The sequence below is a fragment of the Carassius carassius genome, chromosome 32, assembly GCF_963082965.1.
Source record: "Carassius carassius chromosome 32, fCarCar2.1, whole genome shotgun sequence".
In the NCBI taxonomy this organism is placed as follows: Eukaryota; Metazoa; Chordata; class Actinopteri; order Cypriniformes; family Cyprinidae; genus Carassius; species Carassius carassius.
Genome location: NC_081786.1, coordinates 12,093,989 through 12,118,003, shown reverse-complemented (window position 1 = coordinate 12,118,003; position 24,015 = coordinate 12,093,989). Strand labels below are relative to the sequence as shown.

At 38.0% G+C, this 24,015-nt stretch overlaps 4 protein-coding genes across 5 annotated transcripts; 1 reads left to right on the top strand and 3 right to left on the bottom strand.

Moving 5' to 3' along the window:
- Nucleotides 1-1,924: 1,924 nt before the first annotated feature.
- Nucleotides 1,925-3,436, bottom strand: atp5if1b (ATP synthase inhibitory factor subunit 1b). Its single transcript, XM_059521038.1, has 3 exons — nucleotides 3,292-3,436; nucleotides 2,694-2,806; nucleotides 1,925-2,157 (listed from the first exon to the last, which is right to left on the bottom strand). Exons 1-3 carry the CDS (start codon nucleotides 3,358-3,360, stop codon nucleotides 2,016-2,018), a joined length of 324 nt encoding a protein of 107 aa, XP_059377021.1. The 5' UTR covers nucleotides 3,361-3,436; the 3' UTR covers nucleotides 1,925-2,015.
- A 1,965-nt stretch (nucleotides 3,437-5,401) lies between these two features.
- Nucleotides 5,402-10,734, bottom strand: zmpste24 (zinc metallopeptidase, STE24 homolog). The gene is made up of 10 exons (XM_059520294.1): nucleotides 10,329-10,734; nucleotides 9,956-10,102; nucleotides 9,772-9,858; nucleotides 8,710-8,826; nucleotides 8,462-8,614; nucleotides 8,234-8,375; nucleotides 7,945-8,123; nucleotides 7,760-7,864; nucleotides 7,434-7,577; nucleotides 5,402-6,832 (listed from the first exon to the last, which is right to left on the bottom strand). The coding sequence occupies exons 1-10, from the start codon at nucleotides 10,434-10,436 to the stop codon at nucleotides 6,608-6,610; spliced, it is 1,407 nt and encodes a 468-aa protein (XP_059376277.1). The 5' UTR covers nucleotides 10,437-10,734; the 3' UTR covers nucleotides 5,402-6,607.
- A 591-nt stretch (nucleotides 10,735-11,325) lies between these two features.
- On the top strand, nucleotides 11,326-12,450 carry LOC132113225 (dynein light chain Tctex-type 1-like). The gene is made up of 5 exons (XM_059521037.1): nucleotides 11,326-11,524; nucleotides 11,639-11,680; nucleotides 11,832-11,955; nucleotides 12,055-12,132; nucleotides 12,251-12,450. Exons 1-5 carry the CDS (start codon nucleotides 11,498-11,500, stop codon nucleotides 12,319-12,321), a joined length of 342 nt encoding a protein of 113 aa, XP_059377020.1. The 5' UTR covers nucleotides 11,326-11,497; the 3' UTR covers nucleotides 12,322-12,450.
- A 136-nt stretch (nucleotides 12,451-12,586) lies between these two features.
- rlf (RLF zinc finger) lies at nucleotides 12,587-23,290 on the bottom strand. 2 transcript variants are annotated; one of them, XM_059520292.1, is made up of 8 exons: nucleotides 22,981-23,290; nucleotides 20,021-20,175; nucleotides 19,766-19,847; nucleotides 18,798-18,933; nucleotides 18,328-18,530; nucleotides 18,096-18,232; nucleotides 17,770-17,911; nucleotides 12,587-17,679 (listed from the first exon to the last, which is right to left on the bottom strand). In XM_059520292.1, exons 1-8 carry the CDS (start codon nucleotides 23,194-23,196, stop codon nucleotides 12,760-12,762), a joined length of 5,991 nt encoding a protein of 1,996 aa, XP_059376275.1. In that variant the 5' UTR covers nucleotides 23,197-23,290; the 3' UTR covers nucleotides 12,587-12,759. The 2 variants fall into 2 exon arrangements, with proteins under 2 accessions (XP_059376275.1, XP_059376276.1); XM_059520293.1 differs by lacking the exon at nucleotides 22,981-23,290 and adding an exon at nucleotides 22,495-22,659.
- Between the last annotated feature and the right edge of the window lie 725 nt (nucleotides 23,291-24,015).

The window sequence follows — 24,015 nt, the reverse complement described above, 5'->3', positions numbered from 1 at the left end:
AGACTAAAATGGACAGATTTGTTATAAAAAAAAAGCCAAACCTATTAATATTGATATATCGACATTATTTTACTGGATCTAGTGGCTTTGGCTTTTTGTGAATAAACGTCCAGTATTTTTTCTCTTTCAAAGTTTTGTCTGTCATGTTCTTCCACCTCATTTCATACCCAGCAGTACGTTAATATGTAAATGTTACGGTACATTCCCTAGACTCCTTAAAGTTCGTAACAGGGTTTAAATGGGAACATTTTTCTGCTCAAGTATAGGCCTATATACGGTTTAAAAGAGGAAAAACTAATGGACACAAAAGTAGCCTACTTTTGGACAGAATACAAGTTCTTTGTTAAATACATAAAATAAAAAAATATTTTTTTAGCCTATATGAATAATGGATTCGAAACCTCAAAGAAAAGCCAGGCCACTATCAAAAGAAACCTCGAAACATAAATGAGGTAGACATTCCCAGAAACTCATTATTTTAGTCGCAACAATCGGTTAATGGAAACGCTGTCCTTTCGCAATAGTCTTTTAATCAATATTTACAAAACATTAATTTCCCAAGAAGCTGAACGCATTAGCGGTTACGTGTCAGTTAAACTTTTCATCTCCAATCCTGTTTGTATTTTTGAGAAGTGACGCTGTTGTGTTTGTTTGTATCGGCCGCTGTCCATTAGCCTAAGGTTCTGAAATGCAATATTTTTTTAATAGCCTAGTCTATTTTTTTATTTTTTAAATGGCTTGCGCCCTTGAGCACCCACGGAGAAAAACATAAATCGGCGCCTATGTTTAGAATGATCACAAAATTGAAGATATAGGGGCAGAAAATTCACATATTTATATAATTTCATACATTAAATCAAAATCACACAAAGAATGCCGTCTTTTCCTCCAAAAATCATCATGAATATATACATACATACATATATATATAACAGTTCAGTAAACATGTTAATTAAGAGACTTGCGTTTTAGACACCATATTGCCTTTTTTAGCTCTATTTCTACAACAGAAAATAATTCCAAACACAGCCACCAAAGCACAGTTTTGCGTCTCTGAGCAACGTGACAGTGTTTCGTTCCTGAATGAATCAACCGTTTAAATGATTCGAATCAATCGCAATGACTCACTTATTAACAGTGACTTGCTGACACATACTGGCCATTTTAATATCACATTTAAAGTATCTTTTGATTTTTTTAAATAATTAATTTCTTATAATTTCAAATGAGTATTCAACATTTTATGTTTTGTATATCAAAACATTATTCATGCATTTGTAACTGCAGGTTAAATGCATTCTTGTCCTGCACTAAACAGTGTAATACATCTAAATGCCACTTCCAATGAATCTTCTGCATTTCCTCTGCATTAAAAGATGAGTTTGTTGATACTGATTTGCCTGGTAACAGCCCAAATGTTTTATTATTCTAAATAACTGATTCCTTTAATTAAAAACAACTAGTTTGAGATTAATAGACCTATCCCAGGGGTGTCAAACTCAGTTCCTGGAGGGCCGTAGCCCTGCAGAGTTTAGTTCTAACCCTGCTCCAGCACACATATCATGTAGTTTTCAAATAAACCTAAATGATTAGATTAGCTGGATCAGGTGTGTTTAATTAGGGTTAAATCTAAACTGTGCAGGACTGTGGCCCTCCAGGAACTGAGTTTGACACCCTTGGCCTGTCCCATTTTTGACTCCCTCCCACTGTTAAAATGTAACTAAGTAATTTTTACTCTGAGTAAATTTTAAATGAGCTACTTTTTACTTTTACTTGAGTTGATTTTTAGACTGGTACTTTTACTTGTACTTAAGTAAAATTTCATTAATGTAATGGTACTTTTACTTGAGTAGAATATTTTTGTACTCTTTCCACCTCTGATTACATGCTTTCATACGTGAGAGCAGAGATCACAAATGCTTAATAAAAATAAAGCATCTACAATTATTTAATCACATTTAAAAACATGTGTGGGATATTTTTCTATGAAATGTAATGTCACGATTTCGCCGGTCTCATTTGTCTTGTTTAAGTTTTCTGATTTTGCCCTCATGGCGACTGATTTCCTGTTGTAATCTCTCAATTTCCTTTTGGTGGTGGTCGATTTCTTCCCGGTGGTGTCTTCTTAGAGCAGCAAATTGTTCTTGCTCTTTTTTCCTGTGAGGGTGATAGAGGGGGGAATAAGACATGCAATAACCTTTTAAGCAGCTTTCAAATTATTAAATAACTCCAAATAAAACCTTCTTAAGTAAAAAAGTGCATACAACACTGTTTGAGCTTTATATCTGCACATAGCAGAATCAAATATTGAGAGAGGGCTGATTTTGCTAATAGTACGGTGGCCGAGAGAGCTCAACACGCTGCAAATAGAAAAAAACACCTGCAAATTAAGAAAATATCTTCATCAATTTGACAACATGTGCGCTGCAAATGCTCACAACACAACCAAATAAACCACTACAAAATACACATAAAAAAAATATTTATTTGGTTTTCTTGTGAGCATTTGCAGCACGTTTGTTGTCAAGTTGATAAAGATGTTTTCTTGATTTGCTGGTCCTTTTTCTATTTGCATGTGTTTTCTGAAGTTGCAGCGCTTTGAGCTCTCTCGGCCACCGTAAAATAGCCATATCAGCAGTAGAGATCTAGTATGTGCGATAAAATTCACAATGGGCTCAAGCAAAACCACTCACTTGAAGTACATCTCCTCCTCAGCTGCTTGTTTCTTGCCAAACGCACCTCCTGCCTCCCTCACCGCACCTCCACCGCCGCCTCCTTTCCCAGCACCTTTACCCAGTTCTCCTAGCTTCATCAGAGGGAGAGAAATTGCAAAAGATAGAATAGTTTATTAATAAACAGTAACTAGTTCATTGATTGACCAGCAGAAATTAATACATTCTTTGAGCTATGTGTGTGTGTGTGTGTGTGTGTGTGTGTGTCTGTGTGTGTGTATAAAGTATATGCTGACTCTACTGCTCCAAAAAGTTTGCAAGCTCAAAGAATGTATAATTGTCCTGAATGTAAACAGAGGGGTCATAACACAAGGGCATACTGAAAGCACTCCAGTTGTGTTATTGCATAAAACCATAGACTACATTATAAAAACAGGTAAAAACGGTTGATAGCTACTTGTAATCGACGCTGTACGTTAAAACAACATATAACGTGTTTAAAAACAAACAAGTGTGACGAAATACATTGGTAACAGACTGACATTGCGTGCTTCAGGTAAAATAGTTATATTTTAACTTTCGTAGGTTAAAGAAAGACAAAAATATGTTTCATATCTACCTGGTCGGACGACATCCTGATCTGTGTGGCCAAAAAAGTCCTTACATTACGGTTTAGAAATCTAGCCATTCTCTCTTCAGGCGATCATGCATGGAGTGACAAGAGTGTGCGCTCCTGTAACTGTAACTGACTCAAAACAGGACCGTACCATTATTATAGAAAATAAGTGAACGCTGGGGAAACTCATTCACATACACTGGTATTCTGGTGTTAATAAGAAAGTTAGTTTATTCAATTTTTTTATTCTATTTTTTTAAATACTGTACACAATAAGCTTATACATTATGTTTCTTTACAGGAACTCACAATAGTACAGTCCATAACCGCTGAATGCGCGCTGACATGCGCTGACAGACAGTGTACAACCGCAAACAAGAATTTCACATTGTTCTATATATATATATATGTATGGCAATTGGTAAGTCGTTTTAGCCTAAAATACTCCCAGCGTTACTCGTCGTAATTGCATTTTTACTAGTAACAATTCCATTAGAGAGATCTGTAATTCAGTTTCTACTAGTAGCAATTATCATATAGAGAGCTCTACTTTATTTTACTAGTAATTCCTATTAAATGAAATATGAAATTAATAGTTGGATGTGCCAGAAACACAAGGAAAAAACTGGTGTCATTGCATTTGGAAACAAAGATGTAGTTTTCAAGGTGAATGCATACCTTGACTCTAGGGGTCAAACAACTAAAAATCAAGTCAGGAATCTTGGTGTGATTCTGGAGACAGATCTTAGTTTCAGTAGTCATGTTAAAGCAGTAACTAAATCAGCATACTATAATTTAAAAAACATTGCAAGAATTAGATGTTTTGTTTCCAGCCAAGACTTGGAGAAACTTGTTCATGCCTTTATCACCAGCAGGGTGGACTATTGTAATGGGCTCCTCACTGGCCTTCCCAAAAAGACCATTAGACAGCTGCAGCTCATCCAGAACGCTGCTGCCAGGATTCTGACTAGAACCAGAAAATCTGAGCATATCACACCAGTCCTCAGGTCCTTACACTGGCTTCCAATTACATTTAGGAATGATTTTAAAGTACTTTTACTCGTATATAAGTCACTAAATGACCTAGGACCAAAATATATTGCAGATATGCTCACTGAATATAAGCCTAACAGACCACTAAGATCACTAGGATAAAGTCAGTTAGAAATACCAAGGGTTCACACAAAACAAGGGGAGTCTGCCTTTAGTTACTATGCCGCCCGCAGCTGGAATCAGCTTCCGGAAGAGATCAGATGTGCTAAAACACTAGTCACATTTAAATCTAGACTCAAAACTCAGCACTTTGAATTACCATTGTATATGAAATGTGCTATATAAATAAACTTGCCTTAATAAGAATGCAATTGCAGAGCTCTTATTCAGTTTAGAGAGTTCTCCAAGTCCTTACTAGTTACTAGTAGAAATTGAGTTAGAGAGCTCTATAATTGGAGTACTAGTAGCAATGTAATCACAGATCTCTCGAATTCATTTGTTACTAGAAAGAATGCAATTGCAGAGCTCTGTAATTAAATTAGAGAGCTCTATAATTAAATGATTCCTGGTAAAAATGCAATTACAAGTGACCCTGCAATCATTTAAGTTAAAATGGCTTACCCTATGTCTATGCAACTTCGCAAGCATGTACAGTTGCAATCAAACATTTACAACCCCTTTGACCTGCATGACATTCTGCTGCCGTGAGCAAAATAAATAAATTAAAATAAAAAATTAAAACAATTTAAACAAGGCATTAGAGAACTGTATTAGGAAGTTTATTAATACCATTTGAGTGATTCGGAGTAACCAAAAATGTTCAAACACTTGTACTTGTACAAATGTATTCATTCCCCGAACATTACATTTTGTATAGAATCTTTTATTCTTGATAACCTACAATAAACCGTGCCTCCAACCAAATATTTTAATGAGTTTTAAATCTCTGAAGACCTAACAGCCACTCCAAAACATTGACAATATCACTTTTAATATATGACTATGCTGTTATAAATGCAATAAAAAATGTACCCCTAAAAGATGTGAATAGAGCAATTAAAGAGCCTGCGGATAAAAAAAGAAAGATTAAATGGAAACATAAATAAGGTTAAAGCAAAGCTGTTGTGATCTGTTTTATTCATAGTGACAAAAGTTAATCTTTCCAGTCCAAACATTCCAGATGTCACAAGACATTCTTGTGGAGAAAGTTTGAACATATACAGCCAATTAAACTCTCTCTAAGGATTTGTTATGGTTTAGGGCATATTTTCAACAGGTGGGCATTCTATGGACTATTCAAGCCACTTCTACTCCACATTAATCCATCTACACATTCAACATTTTGACAGGATTGCATGCCAAATGTAACACTCTTAATGTGAAAGCTCACAGAATCCTCATAAATGCAGTTTCCGCTAGTAGAACAGTTACTATTAAGGGTTTCAATTCTCTGAGGAAATGAGGAAAATGTGACGGTATCATTTTTCTACACATATTCTCATAGCAACATCTTGCACATACAGGCACAGAAATAAAATTAACTAAATAAAACATTTCTAACCACTTATTTAATATTTTTTTAAGTCAACCTGGTCCTTGCATGTTGCTTATATTTCACAAAAATTAATATATATATACACACAAATGTTCAAACACCTTTAATTGGTAAAACAAAGTACAAAATTATTTCAAAAGGTTGAAAGAACTCAAATTGGAATAGACATTTTAATTGGCCTAACTGAGCCAAGCGAGTTCAGAATAGAAGTCTAATTGGGTAGTCCATAACATCTGTCATCTGATCCATTTCATTTCACTAAATTCCAGACAGTCTTCATTCCAGTTTCAGACATTAAAGTACACCAGCTGGCACTCAGTATTAAACCTCTTGGTAAGAATCTCTTGGTTTCATACATTACTAAGAGCCCCTCTGAGATGTTTTAACCTCCCCTCTCTCACGGTTCAAGCGGATGACACAAAATTAAAGTCAAAATGCATGATTCTAAAGAACCGGAGGGGGTAATTCACAGTTAAAATGTATAAACAAATTAAAACAATCAAAACCATATCAAGAACAACTTCAAAAGACTTAAAAATCATTAACATCTTGTACATCGAGTTATCTGAAGCCATCTTAAATCAATTTAGACTTCTTTCCAGGGGACGATAACAAACAAACGGCAAAACCCAAATACTTAAGAAGAGGAATGGAAATAAAAGAGAGAGAAGGAGAGAGCAATAGGCATTGATATCAGAGGGCCATTAGAGGCCGACGGAGACCCTTTCTCGGGGGAGCAAGTGGTGAACATGGCGCCCCCTTGGAAAGCTGTCAGTCTTGTTTGGGTCCAGTGAGGGCTCTGAGCCGCTCTAGCAGGGGAGGATGGGAGTAATGCCACATAGAGAAGAGCCAATCTGCTACAGGGAAGCCTAGGTTGTCCTTATTGAGCTTGATGAGAGCAGAGTACAGCTCAGACGATCGGCCCATATTGCGCGCAAATGCATCTGCCTGAAATTCAAACCTTCGGCTCAACACCGTCAAACAGAACGACAGCAGCTGAAGAAGGAAAAAGAAGGTGAATTGGATCATACACATCTGAATACCCAGAAAAGGGTTGTATTTAGATTTCTTTACATTTATTACCATATCAGCATCACAGGCTATTACATGGCAGGCAGATACAGATTGAACAAACGATAAAATAAGTACAGATATTTACTTGGAGATAAAAAGACTACATTTTATATATCCAACTTTATCAATTATTCTTTAAATGTACTTGTGATAAATACTTTATATGTTTTTTTTCTGAATCCATTTTAGACAATAAGTACTTCAAAGTTTGTCTTGATAAAATTCTTTGTCTCATGACAAGTTTTACTGACAAGCTAGTGCTACAAAATTACATTTTGGTTGTTCTTCATCTTTTAATAAATGCCGATGTCCTATAATTAATCTAGTATATCTATACGACACCTTGTATATACTACTTGATTACCCTAAACACTGACCATGTGATTTGCAAACGTACTGTAATGTCCTGCATGTAATTCTAAGCAAAGATATTCACATTGAAGTTAGAATAAGCATTTTTAGCAAACAAATCCTCATGTATTTTTCAGAGAGACAGAAGAAAGGAGAGAAATGCAAGATCTACCTCATTGTAAGGTGAGAAGATAAACTGAAAGATGATCATCAGCCCGATAAGAGTTGGTTGGGTGTCATGAAAGCCAAATGCAATGAAGAGCTCTTTACGACCAATCAGGACAGCAAAAAGGAAGAAACACAGGAAGGAGTTCATCTGTAAAGAAACAGGGAGCTGTTAACATCCTCAAATTTTGGTCCTCGGATCACGGGCCCTTAAAGTTCTGTGCCTTCTGTGTTTTATGTTTAATTATCAGCTACTGTTCAACCTGATCAGATTCTACTTGAACAACATTGCAGAAATGTGCAGTGACAAAAACTACTGATATAGCAGCTCACCTGGCTGATGACAATGTTCTTGACTGTATGGCCTAGTTTCCAATGCCCCAGTTCATGTCCAAGAACTGCCAGAACCTCAGGGTTACTGCAGCCCTGTTTCTTGTTCTGAATACAGACAAAAAATGTAAAAAAAAAAAAAAAACTTTTAATCTAATTTGTTAGTGTTCTGGCTCTGACCATCTGACCTTTGGTTTGGACTTGCTCTCATTGCCTGCTGCTTCGTTCTCCTCTCCCGTTCCTGGCTCTTTCTCTCCAGATTTATTTAAAGGAGAGTAATCTTCCAAAAGAGTGTCGAATAGCACAATGCGCTTGTTTTTGAAGAAACCATAGAAGTATGCATTACTATGGGAAGATCTCTTTGAACCTAGAAAAAAAAGAGCACAGATATATTAGGAAAAGGGTGATTATATTCACATGCATTTATAGTTCTATAGAAAGTAATACAAATGAAAAGATGAGTATGGTTTGCTGTACCCTCCACTACATAGATCTTGGTGAGGGGGAAGTAGATGGACTTTGACATGCTCTCAATCTCACTCTTCAGCTCTCCATCTGGCAGCGGAGTGAATTTATCAAACAGAGGGGCGATGTAGTCTGCGTAGATAGTCACCAGAATCTGTAGAGCAAAATGGGAAGGACAGTTAAAATCTCTTTTAATTTTTCTCACAGATAACACACTCAGCAAAAGCCAGGAAAACTGACCAGGGAGACGATGAGTGTGAAGAGCCAGGCATAGATGAAGAAGTAATCACCACCGATCTTGATGATGTAAAGGAGCAATGATGTCACTGGCAACAAAATACACTGAGTCACAGCAAACTTCTTGAGAGCGTCTTTCAGGAAGAAACCCACTGTCTATAAAGTAGGGACAATAGAGACATTTCAGTACATCTTGCCATTAGTTTTATTCCAGCTATGACAGAAAATAGATACGAGCAAGCCTTATCTACCTGCTGGTTGAATCCATGCTTCTCCTCAATAACAAAAGTGCTGTAGAGGCTCCAGGGAAGGCCAGTGAGAGCACTGAAGAGAGTCGCCAACATCAGGAACACCAAAGACTGGGAGATCTGAAGGAAAGGAAACCATTTGAAATAATGCAGTACCTTTTGAAAATGTTCAGAATAGTATGCTTGTATGATACTCCTAAAGTACAGCGAACAATCTATATATTTTTTTTTGACTAATAATTTGATTGGACTGCCAAAAAGCAAGACATTTACACACAAAATCCTTAAAAATGAAAACAACCACTATTGTTTTCAAAATGTTAACAGGACACCAATCACAAGCTGAATGACGAGGTCATGTGATAATAGAATAATACCTACTGCTTCACAGTGTATACTGTACACTATTCAGCATGTAGTATGATGGTGTTTCATTCCAAACATACATAACATGACTTTTACCTAGATTTGTGCAATCTGGAGAAGTCAATGCTATTCGCTGAAAAGCAGAGCAAGTCTGCAGATTTGGCCTAGACAGAAATCTGCGTATTGTATGATTAGCTCCAAACTACGATTCCATCCAGTTGGAGAGTATCAAACATGTTTTGAGCCAGTTTAAGGACATGTTTTTTTCATTTGTTATGCATCAGGTAGCAACAAGTCACATGTTTCTGCATGAGTCTGTTGCGTTTGGAATGACTTGAAAGTCTGGAGGTGTGTGATGATGCCTAAATTTTTCTGTCACCATTTGCAAAGTTGACAAGCGTAACATGCATAATGTTTTTAAATTTGTTCAAAAGTGGTTTAGTGTAATGCAGCCTTCAGTTTCACGGAGTCTAATTCAGCTGAAGTTACATAAATAGGAGTAAAAGCACCATATAGACATGAGAAAAAAGCATATTGACATTTGAGAATAAAACGGTTTACGAGTTAGAACTAGGACATTGAACAGGAAAAATTTGGCTGGCCAAAATTGACACAAATTCTAGATAGATCATCTAAACACACACACACACACACAAGAAGAGTATTTTTCACCAAAATGTTTCCAGAGAATATACCTACCTCATACTCTGGACCAAAACCAAAACGAGTGGTGAGAATCCCTGACACTTTCCAGAGGAACGGGATTCCTCCCAGGAGCAAAATCAGCTACAAAACAGAAATAAATAAAACATGCTTATAGAGGAAGCAACAGTTTAATTATTATTATTTTTTATTTAAACATTTAATTTGACATGAAGCTCACCGTGCCCTCTGCCTCTGAATAGAGTCCAGACCAGAAGCCAAAGTTGCTCTTGTCCAACTGATAGAGGCGAGACTTTTCAAAGGTCTCTGAATCCATTATCTTGCCCAGTTCAGTGGGCACATGCATTGTAGTCCTGTAGATTTTCCTCTGTGAAAGGTAAAATATGTCTTTGTTTATACAAGGTCTAGAGTAGTGCATCATTGCAGTACATTACTATGCATCTGCACAAAGCTCTAAGATGAGATGGGTCTTGATATATAAATTTGGATTTATAGATAAAGTCTACAAATTAGAATAGAAAATCATAAATGAGTATCTGACTTTAAATGCTTTTCGCAAACACAACCAAGATAAACAATAACCATATGCTCACCTGTCTATATGCGAGGTAGGCCTCCCAAATATACACCGTCCATGAGAAGACCAGGACAGCGTAAAAGATTTTGTCTTCAACTGGTAATTTAAGAATTTCCAGCAGCATTATTACGACTTAGTATTTATTATTTGTTGGCACCGTTAATTAGCTCCGGGATATCCAGTTATTCAGATGTCTGTCATTCAAGGCAACAGATAATCTTCGTACCTATTCTAATCCAATACGAGACTTGAACCTTACGAGAATGTGTATGTGATAAGTCCATATATTGAAAAACTACAAACAGTAATCCACAAATAATGATAACTCACGCTCTATTACTTCCTTTCCCATTCATGGGAAATAAGGTGTAACCAGAAACTATGTTCGACCGGACACAACATCGGAACGAAACACCTTCCTGAAAAATGCACGGTTCAGAGATTTAAAATTCACCTTTAATGAGATACCGGTAATAGTTATAGTGATAAACTCAATTTACAAAAGCAAATATTAATCAAATACTATGTTTATATAATTAAACTATTGTAATAGAGTACAAAATTGATAGTCATGGCTAAATATTAAATACACAGAAATTATTAAGAGTAATCATAAAAATAACATTTCTCAGACACTTTCGAAATATAAATGCACGAGTGTGTTCCTTTATCTTTGGGCACTTTTATGCAACCAGGTTTTTATAAAGTACTACAAACTTTTTTCAGTTTTTGAAGCGTCAAAATGACACGTGATAGTTGAAGCTAAACAACAACAAAAAGTTATATATCACCTATTAACAGAAAAATGTATTGTGCTTATATTTAAATAAAGCACAATAAAATATTCTGTTAATAGGTGATATATATACTTTCTTTTTGTTTTTCTTCAACCATCACTAAACTTTTATGCAATTTGTATGGATTATAGTATAGATACAGTAAGTATCCTTCATGTACGAAAGCTCAATAAAAGTATTTCCAATATTTTCCACGTCAAAGCGTTCAATTCAAAACTGTTGAATTTGCTTCCACATCCTCGAAAAAAAGGGTTATTGTCGTTGCTTTGTTAGACAAAAACAATGAAGAACAGTGTGAGCAGCGAGTCTGTGGCCGTGATTACTATCCAGGGAGTGACCCTGGTCTGTTTCCATAGACACTACAAAACACTCTGGACAAAACAGAGCAATGGACGAGGATCCGTCTGCTGAGGAGGTAACTCACACCAAAATTATAATAGTAACTTGTGATTCTTACTTCTAAATGTACGCAGTAGAAATTTTACTCAGACATAGCAAAGCTGCGACCTTAATTACTTTTCATTCACAGACTACATTTGTTGTGGACGAGATTACCACAGTTATCAAAGAAGTAAGAATCTACTACATCACCACACTGTAGACATGGAATCAGTCTTAAACAGTAAATTAAATTACTTTAATTTCAGAAGTAAATACTTGTAAATGATCAATATTTTACTTTGCAATAATCACTTTTGTTTTATTGGGTATTTTGACAACAGGCTGTTGAAAGCACCATTGGTAACAGCTCTTACCAGCACAGTCAAATCAACCAGTGGATGTCAAGCATTGTAGAGTCAAGTCTAAGCCAGCTAACTAAATTAGGAAAGCCTTTCAAGTATATAGGTATGGCAAGAGGCCGTTAAAACTACAATAATACTTATGCAAAGGTACAGTACCTGTAATTTCCCCCCAAATTTAATCTCTTAATGTTTGTTCACCCAGTGACATGCATCATACTCCAAAAAAATGGGGCAGGTTTGCACACTGCCAGCTCATGTTTCTGGGACAACAGTACAGATGGTAAGACATATTGAAAGACTGGCCAAGTATTTCAGATTTCATTTTCTTACAAAATGGCCCAAATCCAAGCATAATCGAGAAATTGCTTTTAATGAGACTGACTTTTGTTTTTCTACAGGGAGTTGCACGATACGATGGGAGAATAAAACCATATACTGCATAGCTAGTGTTTTCGGGCTTGCCATTTGAGGATGAATATCAGATGCAGACCTGTCTCCTGTTCAGTGGTTTCCAAACATTTTTATAAGCCTCATAAACAAGCAATGATGTCGCTGTTTAATTTGAATAAAACTTGAATACATTTATCTGAAATTCTAATTCTGCATATGCATTTTCTTAGTGTGTGTGTGTGTGTGTGTGTATATATATATATATAAAACATGGATCTTGTGGATCCAGTGATTTCTTTGATGTGTATACAACACAATTAATAGAATATGAATTTTCAAAATCATGTCATTTTTTTATTTTACCTTATGTACAGATATAAACATTCACAACTTCACAATCAAGGTACCTAACCCTGGCATCAAAGAACCAAAATTGTATCATCGATATAAAAAAATACTATGAAAGTCAAATAAAAAAAGTGGGCCAGTTTTAACTGCCTTGGCGCACAGCAGAAGCTTATGCTTTAGTTTCAGAGGGTAAGAGATCAAGAATGGAGGCAAAGGACTTAGGCCTCTCTAGAACCACCACAGGCTTCAAGAACTGAAGTTGTTTTATAGCTTGGTCCCCACAGCCCCCTAAAGCACTCTCCAAAATCAGACGGAGATTCTGGATAGAGGTACACTCTCCTTTAGAGATCAAGTGCCTCAGAGGGGATGAGTGAAACTTGCGGCTTCGGGAGATTGGGGCTCCTCTCTGAGTATTTTCCTTAACCGAGCAGTTTCGTCGAAAACAATCACGCCTTCGAGGAGGTTCAGGTTTATTAACTACTGCAGTCCAAGGCTTTTCAATTTTGATCTCCTCCTTCTCTTTAATGAACTTTAAGAATGACGACTCAAAGCCCATAGGTTTGTAAGTTGCGATGTCAAAAGCTCGTGGGGCTAGACTGTGAGTTACAGGATCCTTTGAGATTGGTAAAAGAGGGACAGGAGGTGGTGGTTCAGAGAGTTCATTCTTCCGTCTGAGGGGCTGCCGAGTTAGGGTGGGAGCTGATATGGAAACGGTAGAAGGAATGTTAATAGATTTACTGTCTTTACCAGAGGGTTCAAATGAACTTTCATCAACAGCAATTCTGAGGGTAGATGGTGGAGAGAGGTCAAGCGGTGGAGGGCGAATAAGGGGAGGTGCAGTTGACTCCGACCTGTCTTTGTGCCTTTGACTCTCCTCGGTAACAGACTCTTCGGGGTGCCCGCTTGACTTCGGGGAGCCAAAGAGCAAATCCTCAGCAGCAATAAGCAAACTTCTGTCAGGGAGTGGCTCCCCAGAAAACTCGATCACTTCCTGTCCCTTTGATTCAGTTTTGATTGAATGGAGGCTCATTGGCAGTGATGGGCCACCTGGGGTCGCAGGCTCAGACTGATACTCCATTTTAAGGACGCCATTTGGAATTCGAGTTAAATCAGGGATGGCAGACACAGCAGATTTCTTTTGTATTATCTCCTCTAACTTTTCAGCTGTGTAACATAATTTGTCCTCATTCTCAGTCAACTGTTTGCGTCTTACTTTGTGAACGCTAATATAATGTCGATTTAAACTACGCATGCTCACGACTACAGAGTCACAATTTTGTACCATGCAAGGGAAGGCCACAGGAAGGCAGCGGTCCTGGCACATCTGCAAAGCCTCCTCATGCGTTCGGAAGACAATCCTGTCAAATCCTCTTTTTAGTTTGATTTTTGGTTTCTTAGGTACTTCTTCCAGCTCCTCCTCTGCGGTTTCTTCCATCGACTCAAAGTTCTTGTCTGAGCGAGAAATTTCCTGATCTTTGAGGTAGCACCTCAAAGGCAGCTTTTGGGAATCTTTCGACAACTGGGAAGAAGGTGAGATGATTAACTTGGTTTGGCATCCACTATTGGACTCATCTTTTTTAGGTGTACTCTGGAGACGCACCACAAGGGAATCAGATGGATCACAGTGCCTATAGAAAACATGCTTTTTATAGCTTGATTTAAACTCTCTGTTCACAGATGTAGCAACTGGATTCAGGGGAGTCTGGTTCTGGTGAAACTGACTTGTGTGACGCAAGAGGCTGCTGTTGAGATGGTAGGACTCATTGCAGTTCGCATATGTACACTTGAACCTCGGTATGGGCTCCTCTGATGAAGTCATTTGTCTTTTTGCTATGTTCTTAGACTTGCAAGGCATTTTCGATGTGATTTTCTTGTTGTGCTCTCTATAGTAATGTTTAGTAAGACTAGACAAGTTGTTAAACTGCTTATCGCATCCTTTGTGTTCACATGGGAAGCACAACTGTGAGCGGTTATAGTGATGCACCAGCTGAAGATGGCCAACAAGTGCATTCTGAGTATTGAATGCAGCACTACAGTTTTTATGCACGCAATGAAAGGGCTTATTGTATTTACTGAGGATATAGCTCAGATTCCCTTTAGCAACCAAGCGGCGACTTCCCCTTACATCAACATTTGAGTGATTTACATGCGCATCAGTTTCAGAAGGGACTTGGCTCTTCTCTTCAGCTTGTCCATTTTTTCTATGAAGCTTGCGCTTCCACAACCGATAATCTTGTTGTTGACATTTCTGTTGCCACGGGTGTTTTTCTCGTCTTTGGGTTTTAACATCATCCCTCTTCAAAGACTGCGACTTCTTCCTGGTCCTCACCTTAGATGATGACACCACAGGTGCTTTTTCAGCTAGCTTTCTTTTAAAAGAGCAGCTCATCTGTTCAACAACGGCTTTATTTATGTGATGCATACGTATATAGTGGACCCTCAATGCTTTTTTGTTTCTGTACCTCTTGGAGCAGAGATGGCACTTGAAAGGCTTGAATTTTTGAGACTGAAACACCTCCATCTCTTTCACCTCTTCCTCAGAGTAAGCATGAATCTTAATATAGTGCTTCATTAAAGCATAACTAGTAACACTCTGGTAGTGGCAACTTTTAGCTTCGCAGGTGTAAGGTTTCGCTGTGGCCTGCACAAGGAACTCGCTGTGTGGTTGATCGTCCTCCAAGACCGAATTTCCAGTGCTGTCAAGCATTTTGGAAGGTTTGAATGTTTGAGACTGGAACACTTCCATCTGTTTAACCTTTTCCTCAGAGTAGCCATGAATCTTAATGTAGTGCTGCATTAAAGCACAAGTGGTAACACTCTGGTAGTGGCAGCTTTTGGCTTCGCAGGTGTAAGGCTTGGTTGAGAGCTTGCTTTGCAGTTGCTTCTTCTCAGGGTCTTTACTGTTGTCACGTTTTTGTGGTGATTCTGGCTTGCCTGGCAGCTTTTTTGAATCACTACTCGATACATGAGATCTCATCTCATTTTTGTTGTTTGATGCTTTGGCAGGTGACCTTGCTTTCAAGGTAGGCATGCAAGTGCTCTGTGAATTACGCGTAGCATATCTGGTGCTGGGAGAATTAAGGCTTAGTTGACTCAATCCAAGCATGATCTCACTTAGTGCTGCACCAATTTCCAAGCTTGAAAGGGTTATGTCACAGCCTTTGGACTCGGGAGCAGGTGAGGGAGCTTTTTCGTGATTCGATTCCTCCGTTGATGACCTTCTTACGGTGTTATCCTGACCACTTTTATGTGATTCATTGGCTTGAGTCTTAGAATGCTTTGCTTGTACTTTCTTCTTGCATAATTGCTCCTCATTAAATTTGTCTGGATGAGCAATTCTCAAGTGCTTCTGAAGTTCTCTTACAGTAGTAAATGTCCTTCCACACCTTTTTAAGCCACACGTAAACTTCCTACCATCAAAGCAGACAGCAACACATGTCAATGAGACCTTAGATTCCCTGTTGGCCAACAGCTGTGAAGAACCTGAACCTTTTTGGACACCATTCTCTACTTCTGCCTTTGACTCAGAGCTTTCCACAACTGGGAGCAAGAGTTTCCTTTTGATTTTTCTCTGTGTCTCAAAGTCTTTCTCTGTAAAGGTGATGTCATGGGTTGCCAAGTGCTGAAGAAATTCTTTGCGAGAGTAGAAAAAGTTCTTGCAGCCTGGACTGGTGCAAGTGTAAGCAGCATCGCGGAAGTGCTGCGCCTCATGGTGGTAGAGCTGCCCGAGGTCACAATAGGAGAAACTGCAGCCTTTCAGCTCACAGCCGTAGGACAAACGGAACCCATGACTATGCTTATGTGCTATAAGTCCATTGGTGGTGTCAAAACGGGCACCGCATCCTGTGACCAGACACATGTAGGGATTATCTCCATAATGGACCCAACAGTGCTGGCGATGGTGAAAGGCAGTCATGAAGGTCTTTCGGCAGAATGTGCACTTCTCCCGACGGTCTTTCATCTCCAGATAATGTTTCATGTTGGGATCTTCACTAACATGTTCATTTTTGATGTGCACACCCAAATATTTGAAAAGTTTAAAATTTCTTGAGCAGTTACTGGCAGGACACTGGTAAACATCACGATTCTGTAACGTATAGTGTGTTTTAATGTAGTCAAATGTAATATAGTCATTTTCTACTTGCTTATCTGGCACACTAGCAGCTTTCTCTAATATATGTTCTAATACAACAGGATCATGGGTGGACTGATAATACATGGCAAGAGAAGGATCTAAAGGAATTTGACCTGGCTCTAACTCATCAATACTATCCTCCTTGAAATACTGTTTTGGGTCCACCTTCACTTTTTTCTTTTTCCAGTGACCCTCTGCAGGAATCTGAATGTGTGTTTTAGAGTGTGGCTCAAACTCCTTTTTACTTTTAAACCTTTGTAGACACACAGGGCATGTCCACACATCATCTTCCATGTGTTTTCTCGCATGGTGACAGATTCGTGTCTCAACCACTTCTTTATGGCATATCTGACAGAAAAATTTATTCTTCTCTTGCTTGTCGAATCTCCTAGAGACATCCACAGAGTCTTTTTTCTTTAAGACTTTTTGGCCCATTTCGGTTTCTGTTTTTTCCACTGTCTGCTCTTGCGCCGTGCTGCTAAATACATTAATTTCACTTTCTTCCTCCTTCCAAGCCTCTTCATTCAAAACTGCTCCAACATTACACAGCTCCTCTGATACTGCTTCATCTTCTACTTCTTCCTCCAGTTCCAGCCCCAGTAACTGACTGCAGTAGCGCTTCAATGTCTTCCAGTCCCAGAATTCAGGATCAAAGGGCCAGTGTGCTTTCAGAGAAAGTAGCAGCTCGCAACGCAGGGAATTTGGTATAATGGCATTTTCCTCATCATATTTTTGATCAGGACGTGTGTAGAGCTCCTCAAGGACATCAAAGGCTTCCTGAGCAGGACATAAGAGGAATTGTGTGAGCTGACAAGCCCGTATAACCTCCAAATCCTCAGGGAGGAGACAGGCAACAGCTTTGCAGACCATTGTTTTTGCGTCTACATCTTGATTTGGAAGCCGAAGAGCCTTCACACACAGTTCAACTGAAACTGCTAAACCAAGCTGCACTGCCTGAAAATATAAAAAAGACAAAGTCAGGAACAGCATAGCATACATTAAAAGGACTAACCAAGTAACACAGGAGAAAACAGGTCTATTCACCTCTGTCTGAATTACACGAATGAGGAATAGAAGATGGTAGATAGTCCTGGCAATGGCTCCAAACTGGAGGCACCGTTCAATAAATGATTCAATGGACACATCAATTCTTCTCTGCAGTTTGCTCCAAAGCAGGGTTAACTCCCTGACAAACGCAGGAATTAAACCACAGGAATAAAGAAACTTCATTAGAGATGCCATTTACATGGAAATTCAGATCTCATATATACCTGGTATTAGCATTATCTCCTGTGATCCATTCACAAGTGAACAAAGCTAAATTCAAGTACAAAGACATCCAGTGTATTTTGAATATAACAGGTCCTCACCAGGAACAATCCAAGTTGTCTTGCTGTAGCTGCTGTGTAAAATACGTTGTGCACAGGATGAAAGCTGTGCTCTCTTCCCCCTCAGCATCCATGTTGCAAATAATGTCCAGGACATCTTTTGCATCTATTCTAGAAATCTAAAAGACAAAGGGAGAGATAGTGAAATAATTTAGTTTATTATTAAAACATATCATGATCAGAGTCAATCACTAGAGAAAGCTGGGTACTTTACCTCTAAAATAGCTTCCTCACTAGGCAGCAGCTGGCAAAGTTGGGTGACAAAAGTTTGGCGAAAAGTAGATTGGTTAGGCAGGAGGCTACAGTTAGCACAGGCTTTGTTGAGGATCAGCGCTTTCTCTACCTCCCCTACTTTCTCCAAGTGTTTGATGCGCATTTCCATGAAACCTTCTCCCTCCAAAGCAAGATAGGCATTCACTGTTCCAAAGGAAGACCATCATAAGTACACAGCTGAATTTGTTTATCTGCAGATATCAACTCTGTCTTAAGGTCTGACTTTAGATATCACATGTTATCTGGCAAAACTTCAAACATAATATATTGTGTAATAAAATGTCAGCCTGTCCACAGAGATGAATAAACCAACAAACTCTTCAACCACTCTCTAGATGAAAGCAGTGAATTGCTTGTTTGTTTACATTTATTGTGGGTATGATGGACAAAATTATATTAATGGAGTGTTACCTTCTTCTTGATCTGTTGACTGGCCGGTAAGAAGTGAAACCAGGACAGGATTATTCCAAGCTCCACCTTCACCTGTAATGTTCAGTAGGGCATGCAAATCTGTACTGCCATACTGCAGCATGGCCTCATGGGCTGCCTGTACAAAGAGTCAAGCCACACCATGTAAAATTATATGTACATTAAAAAAATCTTATATGTGAAACTGGTCCGCAACACCAGTCATACATAGCATGGACATATTTGTTGCAATAGCCAACAACAATGGGTTAAAATGATAAATGTTTCTTTTATGCCAAAAATCATTAGGATATTAAGTAAATATCATGTTCAATAAAGAAATTTTTTTAATTTCCAACAATTTTTAAATAGTAATATGCATTGCTAAGGGATTCATTTGGACAACTCTAAAGGCAATTTTCTGCAATATTTTTATTTGTTTGCACCCTCAGATTCCAGATATTCATATATTTGTATCTCAACCAAATATTGTCCTTTCCTTACAAACCGCACTTCAATGGAAAGCTTATTTATAAAACTGACTGGTTTTGTGGTCCATGGTCACATATATAGAGATCACATCTGTATACTGCTTGTATTTCATGTGCAGCAAACCCACTGATTGTTAGGCAAAATGCCACTACAGTTTTTCAGTATTTTTTAGAGTGATTGTAAATTTAATTTCATTGGGAATCTATATAGCATGTCCCTCTTTCTGTTTAATACACCAAGAGTACATCCTATCTAATGTCCTTGAAGAACAGTACAGACTGACCATCATCTGTGACAAGCATCTGGCAATTATGGTTTGACCCCTAAAAATAGGTTCCTCTAATCTTCACAATAAAAATTATTTTAGGATCCAGAAAATTTACATTTACCTCTTTTGTTCAGAAAAAAAAATTAACTTTTGTTCTATCTCACACAATAAATTTAGTTTGGCACATAAAAACCCAATAATTTGATCTTACCTGAACTGAACCATGGAACTGCAGCCATGCTTCTAAAGGTATTTCATTTTGAGGCACTGATAACAGCAATTCAAGGCAACTCCTGCAGATGATCACAACATTTGGGAAAAAATCAATATGGATTTAATGCTCTTTGATCAGGTCAGGATTTTAATTGTTTCAATTGTGAAAAGAATGAAATATCTGCAGACACAAATTATGGGTATTATGTTATAGGCTACCTTTATATATTAGCATCCTTAAAGTTGCACTTACAATGCAAGTCTTTTGAGCACAAGGGCAACGTTGGGGGAGTCGCCTGCAAGATGCGGCCGGGCAGCAGCAAAACAGTTGATTGACAGACAGTAGACCTCCAAAAGAGGTAATCCGTGTTCCACTGAATTCCTGCTCCCAGCGTAATGCATTAAAGCCTACAAGAATAAGTGAAATGAACAAGATCATTAAAAAACAATACATTAAGCTATTTAAACACCACACAGATTCAATTTAAGAGTCAAGTGCTCTTCAGATATCCAACATATAGGCCTATTAAAATTCACTAATAACAATAAAAGTCTGTATATCCTAATCCATTTTACAAATTCTGTGCAGATGCACACAACCATTCAAAAGCTTAGGGAAAGTATGATTTTCTTCTTTTTTTGGAGGGGGGGGGGGGTAAATTCAAAGGGTTTAAAAAAAAAATTTCAAGTCCTCTTCTTTGAACTTTCCATCCATAAAATCATGAAAATGTATCAGTGTTTCCACAAAAATATTGAGCAGCATAACTGTGCCATTTTTGGTCAAATAGCCTACATGCAGCTTTTGTGAGCATTAGAGATTTGTCAAAAACATTTTAAAAAAACTTCTCAACACTAAACTTCTGAACGGTAGCGCTTTATGATCAAGAAACAAGACAAAGATTAAAGAGTTTTGACTTCTTCAGAGAGCCAACAAGGGTCTTTGGAGAGCCTGGCTCCAACACACAGTCTCTACTGCAAACCTACATGTCCACACAAGGGAGGATGTGAGGAGAAACCCCTGATACAACACTTTCGCAGCACTCCATCTGTGCTGAGGCGCTCTGATTGGACCTTAGGGATGGAAGCAGGTATAAGTGGAGCATAGAGCAACTCCAAATAACCTCCTTGTTCTTCATAGTTCATACACTTTCAAACAACCCTTTAACAAAACTCAAGCCTCTGGGATGTTAAATCCCAGCTAATATCTTATTATAAAGAATGAGTGAGGAAACATGCCATATTTAACCTATAAATCTAAGGTTACATTTACATTTACATTTATTCATTTAGCTGACGCTTTTATCCAAAGCGACTTACAATTGCTATATATGTCAGAGGTCGCACGCCTCTGGAGCAACTAGGGGTTAAGTGTCTTGCTCAGGGACACACTGGCGTTTCACAGTGGATTCGAACCTGGGTCTCCCACACCACAGGCATGCGTCTTATCCACTGCGCTAACACCACCACCAGTTGTGTTAGCTGGTTAGGAGATCTTCCTCTGGATAACTGAGTATAGCCCTGTTAACCAGACTCACTCCAGACCAACTGGGTACTTCCTTCTGAGACTTTTCATTATCTTGATGATATCATTGATTTGGTGCTCAGAAACATTTACCATCATCATCACTGCTGAAAACAGTTGTGCTGCTTACCACATTTGTGTTTTTAAGAATTCTTTGATTAATAGAAAGTTCAAAATATATATTTTTAAATCGAAATCTTTTTTTAGTTTAAAAGTTTTTACTGTCACTTTTGATCAATTTAATGTGCCTTGTGGAATAAAAGTATAAATTTTTTTCAAAATAAAAAAATATTGCTGACCCCAAACTTTTTAACAGTAGTGTAAAAAAATGTACCCCCAGCAGACAAAATGAAGATTTGAGGGTTCAACAGAACTTTGTTGAAATACTCAAATATTGGAGTAGATTAAAAAAGTATTAATATTTTTGTAGTAAAGAGTTTACAATGCAGCGCTGAAATTTGACTACCAGTATTTTTCGGACTATAAGTCGCACCTGAGTATAAGTCGCATCAGTCCAAAAATACGTCATGAGGAAAAAAACATAAGTCGCACTGGACTATAAGTCGCATTTATTTAGAACCAAGAGAAAACATTACCGTCTCCAGCCGCGAGAGGGCGCTCTATGTTTTCAGTGTAGACTACAGGAGCACTGAGCAGCATGGAGCGCCCTCTCGCGGTTGGAGACGGTAATGTTTTCTATTGGTTCATTTCTCTTAGTTAATTTCTCTTGGTTCATGTCAAATTAATTTTGATAAATAAGTGGCACCTGACTATAAGTCGCAGGACCAGCCAAACTATGAAAAAAAAGTGCGACTTATAGTCCGGAAAATACGGTACATAAACCTAGTTTGTGTAGTCTAATTAAATCAACAATCTTTTAATGATGCCAACCATATTACTGAAAGCAAACAAGTAGGCCTACTGTTACCTGGCTAAAAACAGCTCTACTCACCATCAATAATAATATATAATTATATTCAAGTGGGCTGTTTCCGCAAAAACAGTGTGAATTGAAATTAAACCAAATCATTACTTAAAATAGATCTGAGTGTGAATGCAAAAAGAACTGGACCTCTTAAAATGGGTCTGAGTTTGAACTCAAGCATGCAAACACTGCCCAGGTTGACTAGAAGTGACGTGACAAAGAGGTATCAAAGTTATTAGAGACCGAGTACATGCATGAGATAAACACAACCGAGCCCCACCCCACTATCGTGCTGGACCCCTCCCAGTTAAAGATAGTTCCCATAATGCATGGAAATGCCTTTCCAAGCAGGCCGTATGGGCCAAATCTCATATATGTAATTTTATAGACCACAGATAAGCAATTTTAAATAAGATTATATCCGCCGCAAATACCAAGGGAAAGGGGAAGCCGTGCAACACGCTAAATGCAGTATCAGCTAGCTAATGTTACCACAACCAAATACAGCTTGCTACTTGAAATGACTAATTTAAAGCTTTCAAAGCCTCTAAATTAGCTAGTTATTGGGCGTGCATGCCAACACAATTAGCTTGTGGTAGTTCTGCGTTTACATGGCTCTCTAAACGGCCCACGCGTTGAGATAACATCCATGCATGGTTGGTTTCAGCCACAACTTGCATCTTGGTCAGCTAATGCTAGCCACCACAGCTCTGAAACGTTGCATATAAACAATTCCCATGCATGCAGCGTTTTCGGCAGCGCGTACCTGGCAGAAGTTATTGCAGTACTCCGTGGACGAATCTTCAGAAACGTCTTGCTGCCGAAGCTCGGCTTCGAGTTGCTGAAAGGTGGCTTGCAGAGCCTCCATAGCGAAAAATGTGTCCTCGTCGAGCAGCAGGCTCTGTCGGCCGCTCCAGTCGAGCTCCGCTTCTGCGTTCTCATCCGCCATGTTCACTGGCATCCACGGCGCGTACGCACACATGCAGTCATGTGATAGTGAAGAAGGGCCTTCTGCTCCAGGTGGATTGAAGAGAGGAACTCCCCCTGCAAACGTGCACTATCACACAACACGCTGACCCCGCTGCTCTGAATATTTATTCTGCACAAAAAAAGTGGATTTATACAAAATGAGCTGATTTTATATTAACTTTAAGACAAAGGAAGGTATGAATAGACTAACTTCCTCAAACACATTTTTCAGAGTAATTATGAAATTCTCAAAAATTAGCAAAATATAAACAATTTAGTTTTTTTGGAGTGATTTTCTGTAAATTTGTGATTTTAGACTATCTATCTATCTATCTATCTATCTATCTATCTATCTATCTATCTATTTATCTATCTATCTATCTATTTATCTATCTCTTAAAACGGTAATCAAAATAAAAACTTTTTTGAATTGTTTAGTAGTAGTACACTAAAACATAATTTTCTTTTACCCAGAATGAGTAAATTTAGTAAGGGCTAGGAAATTTGGGGCCAAATGTTGAAGAAAAGTCTTCTCTGTCTTGCATAAATAATTTATTGGACAAAGCAGCAAAGCTGAGAAGACAGCAGACCCATATGAATTGTTCAGAACTCCATCTTTTTCTAATCAATAGCTGACAAATGATTGTATAGCCTTTGTTTTTTGTTTTTTTGTTTTTTTTGTGTAAATTTTACCCCTCATACTTTTAACAATTAAATATCACTCCCTTTTGTCTTTAGTTTAATTGTGGAGTTTCATCACTTTGTCTATAAAAAAAACAGCCTTTATTTTTAAACCTTTACTCAGAGTATTAGTAGACTGTCTGCTTAATTA